We start from the raw sequence: 17489 nt of genomic DNA on the forward strand, positions 1-17489 counted from the left end.
AATGCTACTAAAACAAAGGGTGTTTTATCACAAACAGAGGGAAAAAGCAGTTTTCAATGACAGCTGTCCTATGTCACCAGGGCTACCTAAAAGAAAGAATAAGCCTCACAGTTTTAGTAAAATTTTAATCCTTGTGCTAACACATATAATAGATATGATGTAACTATTCACTAAAAACATTTTCCATCCTGATTGGCCTAATGTGTCCAAAATAAGCCTAATCATCAGCCCTGTAGAATATAGGCTCCTATAACCTACTATAACCATTCTTATTTTTCAGGGTCTCATAACTGATGTAAAATGGAAGGCTATTACCAAGCGTTAACAGAATTTCTAAAACTTTGTATTATACAAAGCACCCTGAGTACCAATGTGGTTATAGCCTGTTGATGAAAATGCTGTTTTAAATTAAAGCCTGAACAAGATATCTGTTTTCTATTCAACATATAAAATGTTTAGTAAATAAAGAGAGACTAAATACAATTTATAACAAAAATGGAACACCGATGGACAGCTGAATAACCGAGGAAATCTAATTTAGCTTGAAGTGTCACAGAGTGTTTTACAAATACCCCCCTGCAACAGTGGATCTCAAACTGTGGGGCTGGCCCCCTAGGGGGCGCGAAGTAACAAAAAGGGGGCGTGAAGATGTGAAAAAAAGAAAACAAGAATCAAAAATATGAAAAATAAATCTATTGAACGCAGAACACATTAACTTAAACAACATTCTGATACTAGAAAAATAAATATAGAGATAGATAAATGTCGATAAAATTTAAGTAGTAATATAAAATATGCAAATAAAGTGTAAAGAGAATAAAATCTGATTTTTTTTTTCATTTATTTATTTTTTCATGATTAGTATGCCAAAGATTTGGCCATTTGAGAAAAAATAATCGTACATTTGTATTGTAGGCAGAATCTGAATTACTTGGGCTGGCAAGAAAAGATATATGATAGAAGATATCTAATGTCTCCAGTTCCTTTAGGGACTTTATACTGGCTATTATCATTTAAAATGAGCACAGAAATTAAGTTATATGCTATGTTTGGGGTGGATGTGATCAGAAAGTCACTGATGATTCCAAAGATAAGTCAAGAAAACTGTTGGAAAAACAAGGATTTTTCTTACGTTTTAAAATTTGATCTTTACAAACATGCTTTTAGATGCTTTATTTTCATGTTAAAGCAACTGGTCATTTTACTTGGCTACTGAAAATGTATTTTGTTCACTAATGCTTTAGTGTTTAATTAAGAATTACCTGAATATTGGATAATTAGTTTAAGCAGAAAGAGTAATTAGCTCTGTTATTTTGTGAGCTATATAAGCGTGCGGAGCTGTTGGCTCCCAGTTATGAGGTCACTAGCATGAGCTAAAGCTGCTGATTTTAAAAAACATGATTTTAGTTCAATGAACTTCGGATGTGCAGAAGAGCTCACTTGCCTCTAGTTAAACAAGCACCCCTCACTATAACCTCCTGGATTCAAGAGCTATGAATGAATTTTCAGAGACAAATTTAAATGTAATAAAGGAAAAGTTGTCTTGGAGACAGGATGACCACATTGTACCTAGATTACCTTTATAAAATCAGTACAAAAGCTGATCAAAAAAGAATAAAAGAAAGATCTTGACTTACGGCTGATACCTGGAAAAAACTAAATATCTACCAATACCAGGTTCTGTGGTGTTCACAATTTATTTTGCTTTTGTTTTATGGCACTGTGTATTTCACCTATAATACTTTTCTCTTGCCTGTTATGGATCACTGTCTATTTACCTGAAGTTACAGGAACTAGGAAGTGATGAACTATTTTGGTAAGAATATGTGTTAAGGTTTACATAAGAAAGTATAAAGAGGGAAAAGTGTCACCCTATGATCCTCCCATGACAAAACAAAAATCATAATTGGACTTTTCTGGTTTTAACTTTTTAATTAAAAATAGTAAAATGTTTTCTAATCATCACCTGTGTTAATAGAAATAATTTTAGTTTTTTGAGTAGACAGAAAATATCAAAATTTTGTGCTAGTGTAACAGTGAGTGCTTTTACATGCATGTACAAAACTGGGATAAGGTAGAAAACTGCTTTTTTATAAATCTCTGCTTAAATGCACAAGTGTATTTACAGAGTTTTCCTTTGTCAAAAGGCTCCTATGTCATAGAAATGAGTTAAGCAAAAAATTAAAAATCAATGGCCACAGCAAATCCTAAAACACACATGGAATCTGTCTCTCTTGTGCAGTGTGGGATTACTTAAAAATAACTTAATTATATTATTCACACTATTACTATTCTGTATTAAAATAATCACATTTAGTGAAATGAATGAAAACACAGTTACAGTAAGCTCCTGGAGTCTGTCTCCAACCGGTTGTAACAAATGAGTTCATAAAGTAAAAATGTCTTGTTATCTCTGACTTTTAAAAACAGGCGGCCCTGTGCAGAGATTCCCCTGCTACCGATGCCGATTCAAAAGAGTAGGCATTTCACAAACGGTCCCTTCTGTACATAGTTCAGAATACGTATACTCTTATTACGCCAGAGCTGATACATAACCGGCATGTGCTTTTAAACCATGCCTGAATATTCTCAGAGAAGAGGCTCTGTTTGAATTTTCAGATGCCGAGACAAAAACTACTTGATTGTAAAGCCCGTTTCGATATGAAAAACTAATATTGTTTGATTCAGTCCTATGAATTTGTACATTAATCGTCGTACATGCAGACAGAAATAAGTGCTGCATCTTATTTTGTACGTACGCACTTGGAAATAGTCATATTAAGGATAAAATATAAGGGTTCAGCCATCCGTATTTTAAAACATACTCGTTTGGCCTATATAATAATCATGAATAGGATTTACCGTGATCCTGGATCTTCCCGACGAGATTGTCCTCTTCAGTATTAACGTTCTGCTGAGTAATGACCTGGTCTGAACACTTATTTATATTCCGAAAAGAGCGGTATTTTGGAAGTTTTTACGGTGATTTATGATAGCAGATGTTTGACAATCATTTTAATCGGACATCCGTGTATTGTCCGTGACTTTGGCTGGACACCAAAAAGTTAAATATTTTTTAAAGTCACCTTTGTAACCCGTTGATTTCTTTAAATAGCTGCATCCCTCTCCGTAAGGGTGCTTTCACACTCTCCACTGGATGATCCGACATGAGGTTAAAGGTCAGCAAAAGGAATGAGCTGTGAATCGCTCCCAAAAGTTTTGCCAAAGCGTGTTTTATAACGCATTTCTGTATCCCCAGAAGTCCGATCTGTTTAAGGCAATCTGTTTCCTTAGGGACAGCTGATTATTTAAAATGGGAGGTAATAGATGGAACAGGGCTTTTTTAAGATATACAAAATCTACATCCGAGGGTAGATTTTAAGACGTTTCAAACGTTCTTTAAAAGGTCCCTGTTGCCTTTTATTTAACTGTGTGGGTGATTTTTAATTCCCCTAACTTTAAAAGTTACACACATAACTTGTTCTCCCAGACACACGATCTGCACACTCACGTTCCTTTGGGGGGTTGGGTTGACAAGCATGCGCTCGCAGAACACAGAATGGGGGTAGGGTCTGGCCGTTTCCTGGCCTGTGTCGGACACTATCTGTCAGTGGAACTTCGGTTCATACAGTTTGCAAGTTCCTGCTATAGACTCGTGCCTGATCGCGGGGCGTGCAGGGCTTTTGGGCGAGCGAGGGAGGGAGGGAGGGAGGGAGGTGTTTGTCTGCTCCGAGATCCTCTGTGCAGACAGAGAGATCCGGTCAGAATGTATTTCGAACTACACGACCTTGCCAGCATGTACGCTTAGAGCTTCGGCCGCTGGGGCATCTCACAGCCGAGTGCCTACCAGCTTTTTCAGCAGAGGCTTTCTGCTCAGCTCTCAGGGGTTGCTAATAGCAGGTCAGCTTTTTAGAGCCCATGTAGTCTGCTGTGTAGAGAGAACCGCCACAATGATTTCTGCTGGAAACCCTTCTTTCTGTGAGATGCAAAAATTCTGCTACTGGGCGTTTAGGCATTTCTGTGAAAGGATTTTCAGGGATATGGAAAAAAAGGATGTTTTGTCTTAGATAAAGCAAAGGTTAGATAGATATTTTAAATAATAGTTACATGTGGACTTACCCGAAGCGATATAGGCAGGAGCGTGCGTGTGTGTGTGTATGTCCTCGGAAGAAGTGTGCCTGGAAGTGGAGGGGCCAACCAACATGTGCTGCCCAGCCATCAGGGGCTGCCTGACCGGGGGCCGTGGCAGGGCCTTCATGCCGGGGACATGTAGCTTGATCTGGCAGGGTCTGGAAAGAAACTTGCCTGGACATGCCTGAACTTGTCTTCGGAAGAGGGCGGTCGGGTTCAAAGCGGGGGCACCCATCCATCAAGTCTGCTCTTGACAGTTTCCTGGGCCTGGGGCAAACAGGTAGGCGGGGACTGGGTTCAAGGAAGGGACAGACATCCTTCAAATGGATCTTGACCATTTCCTGGGGAAAAAACAGGATGGGTGGGAGTGGGTTCAAGGAAGGGACAGACATCCTTCAATCGGATCTTAACCGTTTCCTGCGGAAAAAACAGGAAGGGGTGGGGGGCGAGTTCAATGAAGGGTCAGATTAATTACGTCATCCAAAAGGGGTGGGACTTCCGGTCATACATCAAATTACTAAAGTAAAACCGAACTTAGCATAATATTCAAAAATCTGTGCTATAAAAGTGCTATAGTGCTATAAAAATGACAGCTAATTTGAACAGCATGACAACTCTTTTTGACAGAACAGTGGTGCAGAGGGCATCAATACTGCCTTGCAGTGTGCGTGCAGAGGCTCGATTCCCGAGAGGGAATGCAGTAAGTATGTACGCGCGCTTCTCGATTCATTTTAGCCTCACATCCCCTTGGTTTGAGACGTATGAAAAAATATGTGGTTAACGCAGAAAGACAGATCACCAATTGAAGCTTCATGAATAATAGATACTTTATTCGCGATCAATGATTGTTTTGGTAAAGCCATACTCAGTGTATTCATTAGATGAACGGTAAAAAAGTAAGAGCGAGGGGAGGGTAACTTATTGAGACACACAGGCAAAACCACAATAGCATGCGGGCTCGATGTACTGTAGTGCACGTCAACTCGATCTGAATTGTGCGATCACATTCGAAAAAATATTTCTTTTCAAGTTCTATTTAGTCCATATGTGTCAAACTCAAGGCCCACAGGCCACATCCGGCCTGGCGTGTAATTATATCCGGCCCGCGAGATCATTTTATATACTATATTATTGTTATTAATGGCCCGGGGATATGAAGCGCTGGTAACACAATAAACTACAGATCCCATAATGCAGTGCTTCACCTGCCTTGCCGAACACTTACCACGTTAATCAAGTCTACCTTATGATGCTGCAAGTTATTGCGAAGCTAGCCCACACGATGCCAAAGAGAAAAGGTGATTCTCAACATAAAGCTTTTAAAAACCGATGGGAGGCTGAGTATATGTTTACTGACATTGCCAGTAAACCTGTGTGTCTCATTTGTGGAGCTAATGTGGCTGTAATTACAGAATTTAATCTAAGACAGCACTATGAGACAAAACATCAAGATAACCTGAAACACCTGAATGCAATGCACAAGATACAGAAAGCAGAAGAGTTAAAGAAGAATCTGACACTTTAGCAGACGTTTTTACCCGTGCAAAATCACAAAGTGATTTCAAGTGAAGCTACTTTTATGGGAGACACAAATGCACCAGTGCAACTTGCTTACTTTCCCTGTTGCCAAGTAATGTTGAACCAAGTCGGCACTACAGTGTTCCCAAATACGCACTTTGCTGATAAACTGAGCGAACTGCACACTGAGTTCGCACGGCGCTTTGGTGACCTTGAAGAACAAAAAAAGAATTTTGAGTTGTTTCGCAACCCATTTGCCGTCGATGTGGAAACTGCACCTGTGCAGATTCAGATGGAGGTGATTGAGCTGCAGTGTAATGGCACACTGAAGGCAAAGTACGATACTGCAGGGCCCGCACAGTTTATTCACTCCATTCCCGCACAAATGCTCCAGCTCCGTCTACATGCGGCTCAAATCTTGTGTATGTTTGGTAGCACATATCTGTGTGAGAAGCTCTTCTCAGTCATGAAGACTAACAAAACAGCACACAGGAGTCGCCTCACTGATGAGCACCTGCAGTCCATCTTGACAATCTCCACAACACAAAACCTCACACCAAACATAAACGAACTTGTTGCCAAAAAAAGATGCCAGGCGTCCAGCTCTAAAATGACATATGAGCAAAGACAACTGAATGATTTGACTTGTTATTGCTGAAAAGAACACATTTTATTTATATTTCCAGGTTTTGTTATGCACCATGTTCATATTTTAATTTGTATACTTTTGACAGAATATATTTTTATGGAGAGCAAAATCTTTTGGGATATTTAAAATTTAAGTTTATTTTTTATATAAAATTACATAAGAGTAAAGAAATTTGAATGTTTGTTCTTTTAACGTTTACTTTATTTCTAACTTGTATAATTTTGACAGAATATATTTTTATGGAGAGCAAAATATTATAAGTTATTTAAGGTTTGAGTTGATTTATTCCGGAATAATATTCTGTCAACTAAATAAAAATTCCTTCTATTTAAAATTTAAATAGAACTTGAACAGAAACAATAGTTCATAATATCCACGCAGACTTGCACGTAACAGCGGGAGTCATCCGTTTTAACAAGCAGCGTATTGCACTGATACGAAATAGCCTGCCCATTTAATTATTTAGGAATGGATAAATAAATTAACATTTTGTACAAGTAATGTTTTTCATTTTTCTTCCTTCATGGATTCTGGCACCCCCAGCAACAGTTGCTCGCACCCCAAAGACTGTATATATGTGTATATATATATATATATATATATATATATATATATATATATATATATATATATGTTTGTGTGTGTGTGTGTGTGTGTATATGTAGATATGTAGATATGTATGTATATATATGTTTATATGTGTGTGTGTGTACATGTATATATGTAGATATGTATGTATATATATATGTTTATATATATGTGGATGTATGTGTATATATATATGTATATATATATGTGTATATGTTTATATGTACATATGTATGGATATGTATATATATATATATATATATATATGTTTATATGTGTGTGTGTGTGTATATATATATACTAGCAAAATACCGCTGAAAGAAGAGAAGTAGTGTGTTAAAGAAGCAATGAAAAGAAAAGGAAACATTTTGAAAATAACGTAACCTGATTGTCAATGTAATTGTTTTGTCACTGTTGTGAGTGATGAGTGTTGTTGTCATATATATATATATATATTTACATACACACACATAAACATATATATATATACATATCTATACATATACACATATATACATACATATATATACATATACAGTACATACATATCTACATATACACACACACAGCTATTTCGTATCAGTGCAATACGCTGTTTGTTAAAACGGTTGACTCCGCTCTTACGTGCAATAACAAATCAAATCATTCAGTTGTCTTTGCTCATATGTCATTTTAGAGCTGGACGCCTGGCATCTTTTTTTGGCCACAAGTTCGTTTCTGTTTGGTGTGAGGTTCTGTGTTGTGGAGATTCTCAGGATGGATTGCAGGTGCTCATCAGTTAGGCGACTCCTGTGTGCTGTTTTGTTAGTCTTTATCACTGAGAAGAGCTTCTCACACAGATATGTACTATCAAACATGCACAAGGTTCGAGCCGCATGTAGACGGACTTTTTTTGTTCTTCAAAGTCACCAAAGCGCCGTGCAAACTCAGTGCGCAATAACTAGCTCGCAATAACTTGCAGCATCATAAGGTAGACTTGATTAACGCAGTAAGTGTTACGGCAAGGCAGCTGAAGCGCTGCATTATGGGATCTGTAGTTTATTGTGTTACCAGCGCTTCATATACCGGGCTTTAATAACAATAATACAGTATATAAAATGATGTCGCGGGCGGATGTGGCCGCGCCCTTGAGTTTGACACATATGGACTAAATAGAACTTGAAAAGATATATTTTTTCAAATGTGATCGCGCAATTCAGATAGAGTTGACGCGCACTACAGCCTGCATGCCTCAATGAGTCATCCTCCCTCGCTCTTACTTTTTACCGTTCATCTAATGAATACACTGAGTATGGCTTTACCAAAACAATCATTGATGGCGAATAAAGTATCCATTATTCGAGTATGTAGAGCGAGATATATATATATACATATATATATATACCAGCGTATCGCAGCAGTAGTGTGTTAAAAAGGTAAAAAAGAAAAGGGAACATTTTAAAAATAACGTAACATGACTGTCAATATGCAGTATTTGTTTTGTGAGTGTTACTGAGTGTTGCTGTCATCAAGGATTTGATTATCATTATTTCTTTCAATCAGGTTCGTATTTGTAGGATGTGTTGTGTTCAACTTACATTCCGTGTTTGTCAATCGTTGTAAAGATGACAGGTTTCATTCATCGATTCGTTTCTATAGCATCAATAAACAGCTCGTCTTCTTCTTTATCTGAGACCTGACACACTGCATGGACGGGTTTTTACACTGTCTTCCTTTAGCGGGACATTGACTTTTTCCACCGTGTGCTTTGTTTCCACAGTAGCTGCATTTATGAATATGCTTATCAGGCGCTTCATATTTTTGCTGCCTTTTCAATTGTGTAATTCGGTTTTGTTCAGCGCTCTTTGGAACTGTTGCTTTTATCTGTGCACTGCGTCAGTTCACGTGAGCCACTCGGTGTACTTGCATCGAAGGTTCCCAGCTGTGCTGGTGCCATCTCGTGCTATGTCCATAGCTTTATTTAATGTTACCTTAGTCCTGGCACTTAAAACTTTCTCTCGCAGTTTCGCTGAGTTTGTGTCAAACACCACCCTGACCATCTCATCTTCCTCTCCATAAGCACAGTCCTTCACCCGTGAATATTTACCCGTGGCAGTTTGCTATTGGATTGCAGCTGACGGATGGCCTTATATGGGCAGGCACTAAATTACAAACGCCAGCGGCAGCCTATCTATGAACTTAATTTAAAGTGTAGGTTTACATCGTGCTTTGTTTCCAAAGTAGCAGAACTCATGAATATGGTTGTATATGTCACTTTCTTCGCTTCTTATTGTTTCGCTGCCTTCTCAATTATATAATGCATGTTTTCTTGGCGCTTTTTGAGGTCTTCCTGGTTTTCTATGTACTGCGTGATTACGTGGGAGGCGTGATGATGTCACACGAAACTCCGCCCCCACGGCGTTGAAGCTCATCTCCATTACAGTAAATGGAGAAAACTGCTTCCAGTTATGACCATTCTGGCGTAGAATTTCGATATAAAACCTGCCCAACATTTGTAAGGAAGCTGTAAGGAATGAACCTGCCAAATTTCAGCCTTCCACCCACACGGGAAGTTGGAGAATTAGTGATGAGTCAGTGAGTGAGTGAGTCAGTGAGTCTGTGAGTGAGAGAGTGAGTGAGGGCTTTGCCTTTTATTAGTATAGATATATATATAAGGTATATATATATATGACAGAAACACTCATAACAGTGACAAAACAATTACATTGACAATCATGTTACGTTATTTTCAAAATGTTTCCTTTTCTTTTTCATTACTTCTTTAACACACTACTTCTCCGCTGAGAAGCATGGGTATTTTGCTATTTACATTAAATAGTTCTAAGAATCAAAGTATGAGTACTTATGGCTTGGTTCCAGTTGACTTCTGGTTTGTTCCAATCCTTTGTTCCAATCCATGGGTCAGCTTTCACCAGCATATGAGAAAGGATAGTTCTTTGTTTAAAAGTTCTTGGTCACACCTTGTATTTGTGGACAGTACTGCACTATTCACCAACGTTTCACACACTGTGTTCCTCTTTTGCTAGCATACAATTAAGTGTGGGATAGAGAGAAGTGTGTACATTGCAACAGGTACACATGTTGTAAATGTAGGAAGGACGGTCTATGCATGTGTGTGAACTGTTAACATTTGAATTTGATGATTGCATAGAGCGCTGAACTGACCTCTATGTACTATTCCTTCCTCTGCATGTCCTGGAGTACAAAAGAAACACCACCATAAAGCAAAACAGAGACTGTCAAGATCGGTATGGGGGGAACACATGGTCACCAATTACAACCGCAAGATGTTATGCGAATGAATATGAATAATGTTGCATCTGTGCCACAATGTTTTCCGAAATATACTACACAGGTCATAAAATGAATAATTCCAAATATCATATATAACTATGTCTCTGTTTTTTTTTTTTTTTGACATCATAGACCATAAGGTGCATACTAATTTTGCGTGAGCAGGAACACTCAATAAAACTGAATTAAAAAAAAAAAAAAATCAAGTAACGGTGAGATACAAAGAAGGCAGATTCACCAGTGTTTGTGTGTCAGCTTTTATCCCTCCAGATCAGAGAATGTCCAGTTCCATTGCCTCAAAGCACCACTCACATCTACAGTTATTCCTAGTTTCAAATAAAAAACTAACAGCGTCACATCTCTGGGGGTCAATAGTATGTATCATGATTGTGACTGAGAGAATACAAGTGAAAACAAAACGGTAACTTTTCCATGTCCTATAAATGTACACACACCGTTACAGATGCAAACCAAATGTATGTGTGTACTGTATAATATTAAAATTAAGAGCAGCTCACTACTGAAAATGGCAAATATAGGAGGCAGCTGCGATCAAACCGCGGATTCTTGATTACAAGTCAGCAAATCTTACCGCTACGCCACGGAAGCTGTTCTCTTATCCTTGAACCTTTTGTGAAAGTGTTTATTTGATCTTTGGACTTCAGACCTCACACATTATATAGTTTATGCCAACACTTTCTCATTTACTACTAAAATATGAAAAACGTTTCTGTTTTAACAATGTGTTTACACAGATTATTGTAGAAATGGAACACACATGAAATGCATGTGTTCCAAATAATGATCTATTATTTCCACTCTAAAACTCCAGCACTTCACTCCCAGATAATCAAGACATGAGCTGGGAGAACTCTGTACACGTTCTGCGGTGGTGAGGGGATGGAATAGTAGGCTGCTTGCTGCTTGTCTTTATTGGCACATTTATAGGACAAAAGACGCTGACGGAGAGGTGCAATGGGATTTAAGGTGGGCCGGATCTACAAGTTTTTTTGTAGGCTCTGGTAATTCTAGTGTTAATGCTTTATATTTTTTTATACTGTGGAATCAGTAATTTGTTTAATATGATGAGAAAAATATACCTTACTCAACATCACTTAAACTAAATGTGGTTGCTCCTCCAAAAACCCTCTTAAACGGTGATACAATGGGAAACAAGTACAGTTTTTTTTTTAACTCCTCTTTGCTCGATCAGCTGCTGACTTGCTGCTGCATGATCTACATCTTGTGCGGCGCTTCGAACGTTTAAAAGCTTGTACAGGAGCTGTGCTTTTGTCTTACTGCCTTGTCTCTCTTCTCCACCAGTCATCTTCAAACATTATTCGAGTAAACAAGCAGTAAATAATTCTGGACTGTGGAAAGTTATTGGGCAAGTCAGAAGCTTAAGGACATGTCACACTAGATGAGTTTTCCAGCGATCTTTAGTCATATACTTTGTTTACATGACCTTAGACAGGCTGGGCTAACAACCAATGAACACTCACCCGGAACTACAATGCATATATAACGCAACAATAAGGAACCAGTAACAATGGGTGTTTTGGACTTCAAAAGCAGAACAGAACCTCATTTGTCTGATGTTTAATGTTTTACATACCTCAGCTGAATGGAGAAAAGAAAAAAAAGGGCAGAGATTGTGACTGAACTCGCCATACTCGCAGCGCATTACTGGCTGTCAGAAACAGGGACCAGCACAGGATTCTTTGGAAGTGTGCTACTGTGCTGGAAAGTTGTCAAGCAGCTGCATAATTTGATATGCTCAGTCATTTTTAGTCATGCTTTTTAGTGATGGCGCCAAGACCGACATCTCCTCTAAATATAAGTTGCATAATGTGATACTGGCTTTAAATTACACAGTGTATCACATGATTCAAGTTACATGTTTTAGGTGTTAATTGTTAAATTCAGATTTGCTCCTATGTGTAATGTGAGTATACATGTGTGCATGAGTGGTCCAAGGCCATTTACTACCAGAATAGGTAACAACCTCTGTGACTACATGATACCATGTTTAAGCACCAGATAATTGGGTTAAACCGAGAAAACAGAACCGGTGATGATGGTACTGTACTTTTATTTAATAAAATGGACTAAATAATAGCATAACAGTGATGTAATTGTGCACAAGTCATTAGAAGTAAATATATTACTGTATTTATTCTACAAATACCCACATTCTAACAACTAACATTTACTGAAATAATGTATTGTTTTCTTAACAGATTATGAAGAATGCAGAACATAAAAATAAATGGATAGTTTATTGGGATGTTACTGCACAATCAACAGAAACTGTTTTTATCTTTGCATTAACAGGGAGCTACAGTGGTATCCTCGAAACCAAGAGCACCATCTTGGAAAGTACTCTTTAACACAGAAGATGAACCTATGTATTCTGTACTATAGTTGTTGTTTATCAGGAAATTTCATGTATGTTTAAATTTAGAGAGTTGATGGACCACCCATCCATTTTCTGACATTCACATCCAGTTCTGGTTCTTGGGAACTGTAGCCTTTTTTAGTTATATGGGGCACAATGTTTTATGAATTACCACTAAAGATGGTGCCAGTCCACTTTAGTGCTCAATGACAAATGGGGCCAGTACAGATTCAACAACACTTATGTCTTTGTCATGTGGAAGGAGGACAGGAAGCCCTGCAAGAAACCATAAGGAGACACTGGCAGAACATACAAATTCTGCTCAAGACAATGTACATATCATGACTCAAACACAGGACTCTGTAGCTGTTGGACAGCAATGTGCCACTGTGCTGCACACAGGTAATGATGCAAAAGATTACTTTAAAGTGAGTGAGTCTCATTTTCCCATGTGTCCAATCAGATAAGGACCTTTACACGTTTTACTGACTTGACATATAAATTTAACAAATTTTATGAGTCAACTTAAATTATGACCCTCTGCATACTACCCAGGACTTCACTTTAAGTTGAGGGCCTGTCAGAATGATTCATTTTGTAATGTGTCACAGTGAAAGTGTTCCTTTATGATTACTAAGTTATGGAATAAAATTTAGCTCTAAAAAAAGCAAAAAATTGTAAAGGTTATTTAAGAGTCATTCTTTTAACATATAAAGAGAATAAATCAATTTTATCATTTCTATTATGTACATGAATATGTCACCAGTGAGTATAAATGAAGAATGTTCTTTAATAAGCACATAAATCATTTTACAAGGTAGATAAAGAGATCACTACATTATCAAACACTCTGTAAAATGAAATCAATAGTTTAACAATATTTCATAGTCACCTAACTGCTCTGAATTGACATAATACACCTATTGGAGCAGCTGATTTACTGCCTGATTTGGACATTAATAACAAATGTTGTTTGTGCCAAATGTGCTAAGCCTTCTGACTAAAACAGTGTTTTCTGCATTGCAAGTAAAAAAGGTACATTTACATTTATTCACTTAGCAGACGCTTATCCACAGCGACTTACAAACGTAAGATGTATCACAGCATTTTGAATTATCTGCAGTGACTTGGCAGCACATGTAGGAATGTCTGCCTACAGAGAAATACGATAGTCAAGGTGTGACAAGACCAATACCAGGTACAAAACAACACTCTCCATATATTTCCAGAAAAACCTTTTCAGTTAAACTTTTGCCAGAAAACGGCAAAAAAATTTCTATAGAATATAAAATGCATAGTACAACACAAATTACATCCTTTAGCAAGTTATCTTCATGGGGGATATCTGTAATATTAATTAAATTTGAAAAAAGTATACAAAATTTCAAATTTAACAATCAAAGCTTCTTTAAAAGTCACATAAGAGAAGGTCAGAAATAAACACAATTATTAATAAGAATCATTTTTCACTTTTCTTTACTGCTGTACAGCTTGCCTGCATGGCTACAACAATAAACTCTTACTTTCCTGTTTAGATGAACTAAATTCGGCATAAATATACACTGGATTCAGAAAATATTCATAACCCTTCACTTTCTGCCCACTTTATTGTGTTGTAAATATATTTTTAAGTGGAAAGTTCTGTCATTTTTGCCAATTATTCTGCATTTAGTAACCCATAATGACAAACTGAAAACATGTTCAGAAAGTCTGTAAATATATTAAAAATCAAAAACTGAAATCTCTCATTCATGTAAGTATTTAGATCCGTTGCTGTGGCACTTCAAACTGTGGTCAGATTCATGTGTCTAGAACTTGATTGGAGTCCCTCTGTTCCAAACTGAATTGATTGAACATGATTTAGAAAGGCACAAACTTGTGTTTATAAGGTCCCACAATTCACACTCTGTTTCAGGACAAAAGGAAGTCAAAGACATTCTCTGTAGTTCTCCAAGATCAAACTGTGGTGAGGAATAAAACAGTTCAAGGATATAAACCCGTTTCTAATGCTTTAAGTGTACACAGGGGCCTTAAAAATTCTGAAATGGTCAAAATTTTCAAACCACTAGGATTCTTCCTAGAGTTGGCCCTTCAGCCAAACTGAGAAACTGGGCAAGAAGGGTCAAAGAGGTGACCAAGAACTGAATGGTCACTCTAAAAACTTCAGAAGTTATACCCTGAGCTGGGAGAATAAGTAGGTTGGATGCCTGACCATTTCAGCAACACTCCATCAATCACACGTTATTGGCACAGTGGCTAGGCAGAAGCCAGTCTTGAGTAAAAGACATGTGACAACTCACTTGGACCAAATGACATTGAAAGGATTCTGAGGACATGAAGAAAAGATTCTCTAGACAGATGAGAAAAAATAGGCACAAACTAAAGTAGTATGTTTGGAAAAGACCAGGCACTGCTGATCACCTACCTAATGCCATCCCCACAGGTCAAGCAGGGTGGTGGCAGCATAGGTTTTTTTCTCAGCTACAGAGAAAGGGAGATGGGTCAGAATTGAGAGAAGGATGAATGCACACCTGACCTCAGACTGGGGCAACAGTTACCTTTCAGCATGACAATGACCTGAAACATACAGCCTCAACAAAGCTAGAATGGCTTTTGGACAAGTCTCTGTCTATGAGTGGCCCAGCCAAAGCCAAGACTTAAATGTCTGCTAGTGGGTCATCAATGAATCTAAAAATGAAAAATGTGGTTACGGGTTAAGAAGGTGTAATTGAAGGTGGCGTGCACCGAATGCATAAGAAGTAGCTACCTGGAGCAGTACTGATCAAAACAAACCTTAATGGGCTCTCCAACAGTCAGAAAACATATAAGACCCCATGAAATAATAATAACAACAAAAAATGTATTTGTATTACTAGTTTTGGCAAGTTCTAATAAATCATTACTCGTCATCTCAGTCAGCCATAAATTGGTGCATTTGGTTTGTCATTATGGGTTATTGAGTGTAGACTGACTATAAAATCATCCATTTAAAATTAGATCTTCAACACAACAAGATATCCACAAAGTGAAGTGGTCTGAATACTTTCTGAATCTTTGTGTTTGGCCAAAATAGAAGATGTTAGGGCATTAGAAATAAACTCGGCCCTTTAGCAAAAGTTAAGGTGAAGGTAAAGACTTTAGGCGTAATCGTGGACTCCAACCTGAACTTTAAATTGTACATTAACCAGATTAAGAGGATTGCACCTTTTCACTTAGGAATATGGCAAAAATTAGACCATTTTTAACAATGCAAGGTGCTGAGAAATTAATTTGCACTTTGTTATTATTGATTACTGTAACACACTGCTAGCAGGACTGCCTAAGGCAGACAATTGGTTGCATTTTGTCCAGAATGCAGCAGCAAGAATCTTAACTAGAAAAAGAAAATCAGAGCATATCTAGCCATTTTTAGCATCATTCCATTGGTTATCTGTGCCCTTTAGAAATTAATTTTAAAATACTATTAATGGTATATAAAGCCTTAAATAATCTTGCTCCTTCTTATAATTCAGAGTGCCTGCCTCCTAAATTCCAAATTTTACCTTTAGACTGTCTAACAGTGGTCTGCTTATTATTCTGAGAGCTAAGCATAAAAGAAGTGGTGAGGTGACCTTTTGCTGTTATGTGCCAAAAATCTGGAATACTTTATCAATAGTGATATGCCAGCTAGTATTGTGGAACATTTTGAAAAAACACTTAAAAACCTGTTTTTTAATTTGGCTTTTTTATAGCTACATTTTACTCATACTCCTAATAGACTATAAATGCAAAGAATTATTATATTCTTCAGTTATTTGCAATCTTTATCACCAACACATGACTGAGGCACTGTACAGCTACCTGTGATACAAATAAAGGGGAGCGTTCCAGCTGTCCATGAGACACACTGCATCAAATTCTCTGGGACAAAGGCTTGAAACAATAAGGAATGACTTGCGTACATTTATATTATTAAATTGACACCTAGGACAATGACTATTTTAGGAATGAAAACGTGTGCAAGTTGATGTACATTAGTCCAAATGGATTAACTGAATATACCACCAATCTATTTATTACTTTATTAGCATTTGGAAAGATCAGTTTTAGTCTAGAATGTTCAGTATTTTCAAAAGTTGATAGCCATCGGAAGTGACATAAAATATTCATATGGTATCAAGCTATTGTTCGCTACCACTTTTAATTATAAATATTAGTGCCCTGTAAATAAAATATTGATTTATTTATTTTTAAATTTTTTGCATATTAATAATAAAATAATATCTATTTCTTGTTTTCTAAAGTCATTGAAGAGAGGAGGTATAAAAATTGTGGTAGGAAAAAACTAAATAAACAATCGAAAATTAGATTTTAGTGAAGATATTGCATTTATAGTTAACTTATCCATATAATTATTGGTTGTATGTTTATTTTAATACAATTAGCTTCCAGTTCTTAAAGTGAAATTCATTTTGCACTTCATTGATAATGCATTTCATTAGTCTGGTCAATATTTTGTCAAATTGGAACAGTTTTTCAGCTTATTTAATTTATAAAACATTTATAAAATCATTGCTTTAATGCCAGACCTGCTGATGTTTGATCCATCCAGTCACTTGCCATGAAAGTTACAGCTGGGGCAGACACCGCTGTTACTCTTCTGACTTGTGTTGCCCTTGTTTGTGCACCTTGCCCTTCCAATCCAGAAATAGACCCTGCATATTAATGGGAGAGAAATGCTTTAGTGTTTAAAAATTAATAAAAGACTGTGTGGGAAAAACAGACTGTAGCATGAATATCACCGAGTATAGTTCAAACCCGTAATAAAAGAATTTACCATATTTTTCTTGATCTTTAAATACACACATGTACAAACATATTTTATATACATAATATTTATGAAGTACAACTACATACAGCTTTCAATCACAG

The 17489-nt window shown here is 37.1% G+C and overlaps 1 protein-coding gene across 2 annotated transcripts in view; it reads right to left on the minus strand.

Annotated features, from left to right (window-relative positions):
* LOC120539918 (transcription elongation regulator 1-like protein) overlaps window positions 1–17489 on the minus strand; it is a 742345-nt gene that overhangs the window by 176160 nt on the left and 548696 nt on the right. For both annotated transcript variants that reach the window (XM_039770261.1, XM_039770271.1), the window contains exon 6: window positions 17147–17272. In XM_039770261.1, the coding sequence (XP_039626195.1) occupies window positions 17147–17272 (126 nt within the window). The remainder of the gene's footprint in view (window positions 1–17146; window positions 17273–17489) is intronic.

This window comes from Polypterus senegalus, chromosome 1 (assembly GCF_016835505.1).
Source record: "Polypterus senegalus isolate Bchr_013 chromosome 1, ASM1683550v1, whole genome shotgun sequence".
Classification (NCBI taxonomy): domain Eukaryota; kingdom Metazoa; phylum Chordata; class Cladistia; order Polypteriformes; family Polypteridae; genus Polypterus; species Polypterus senegalus.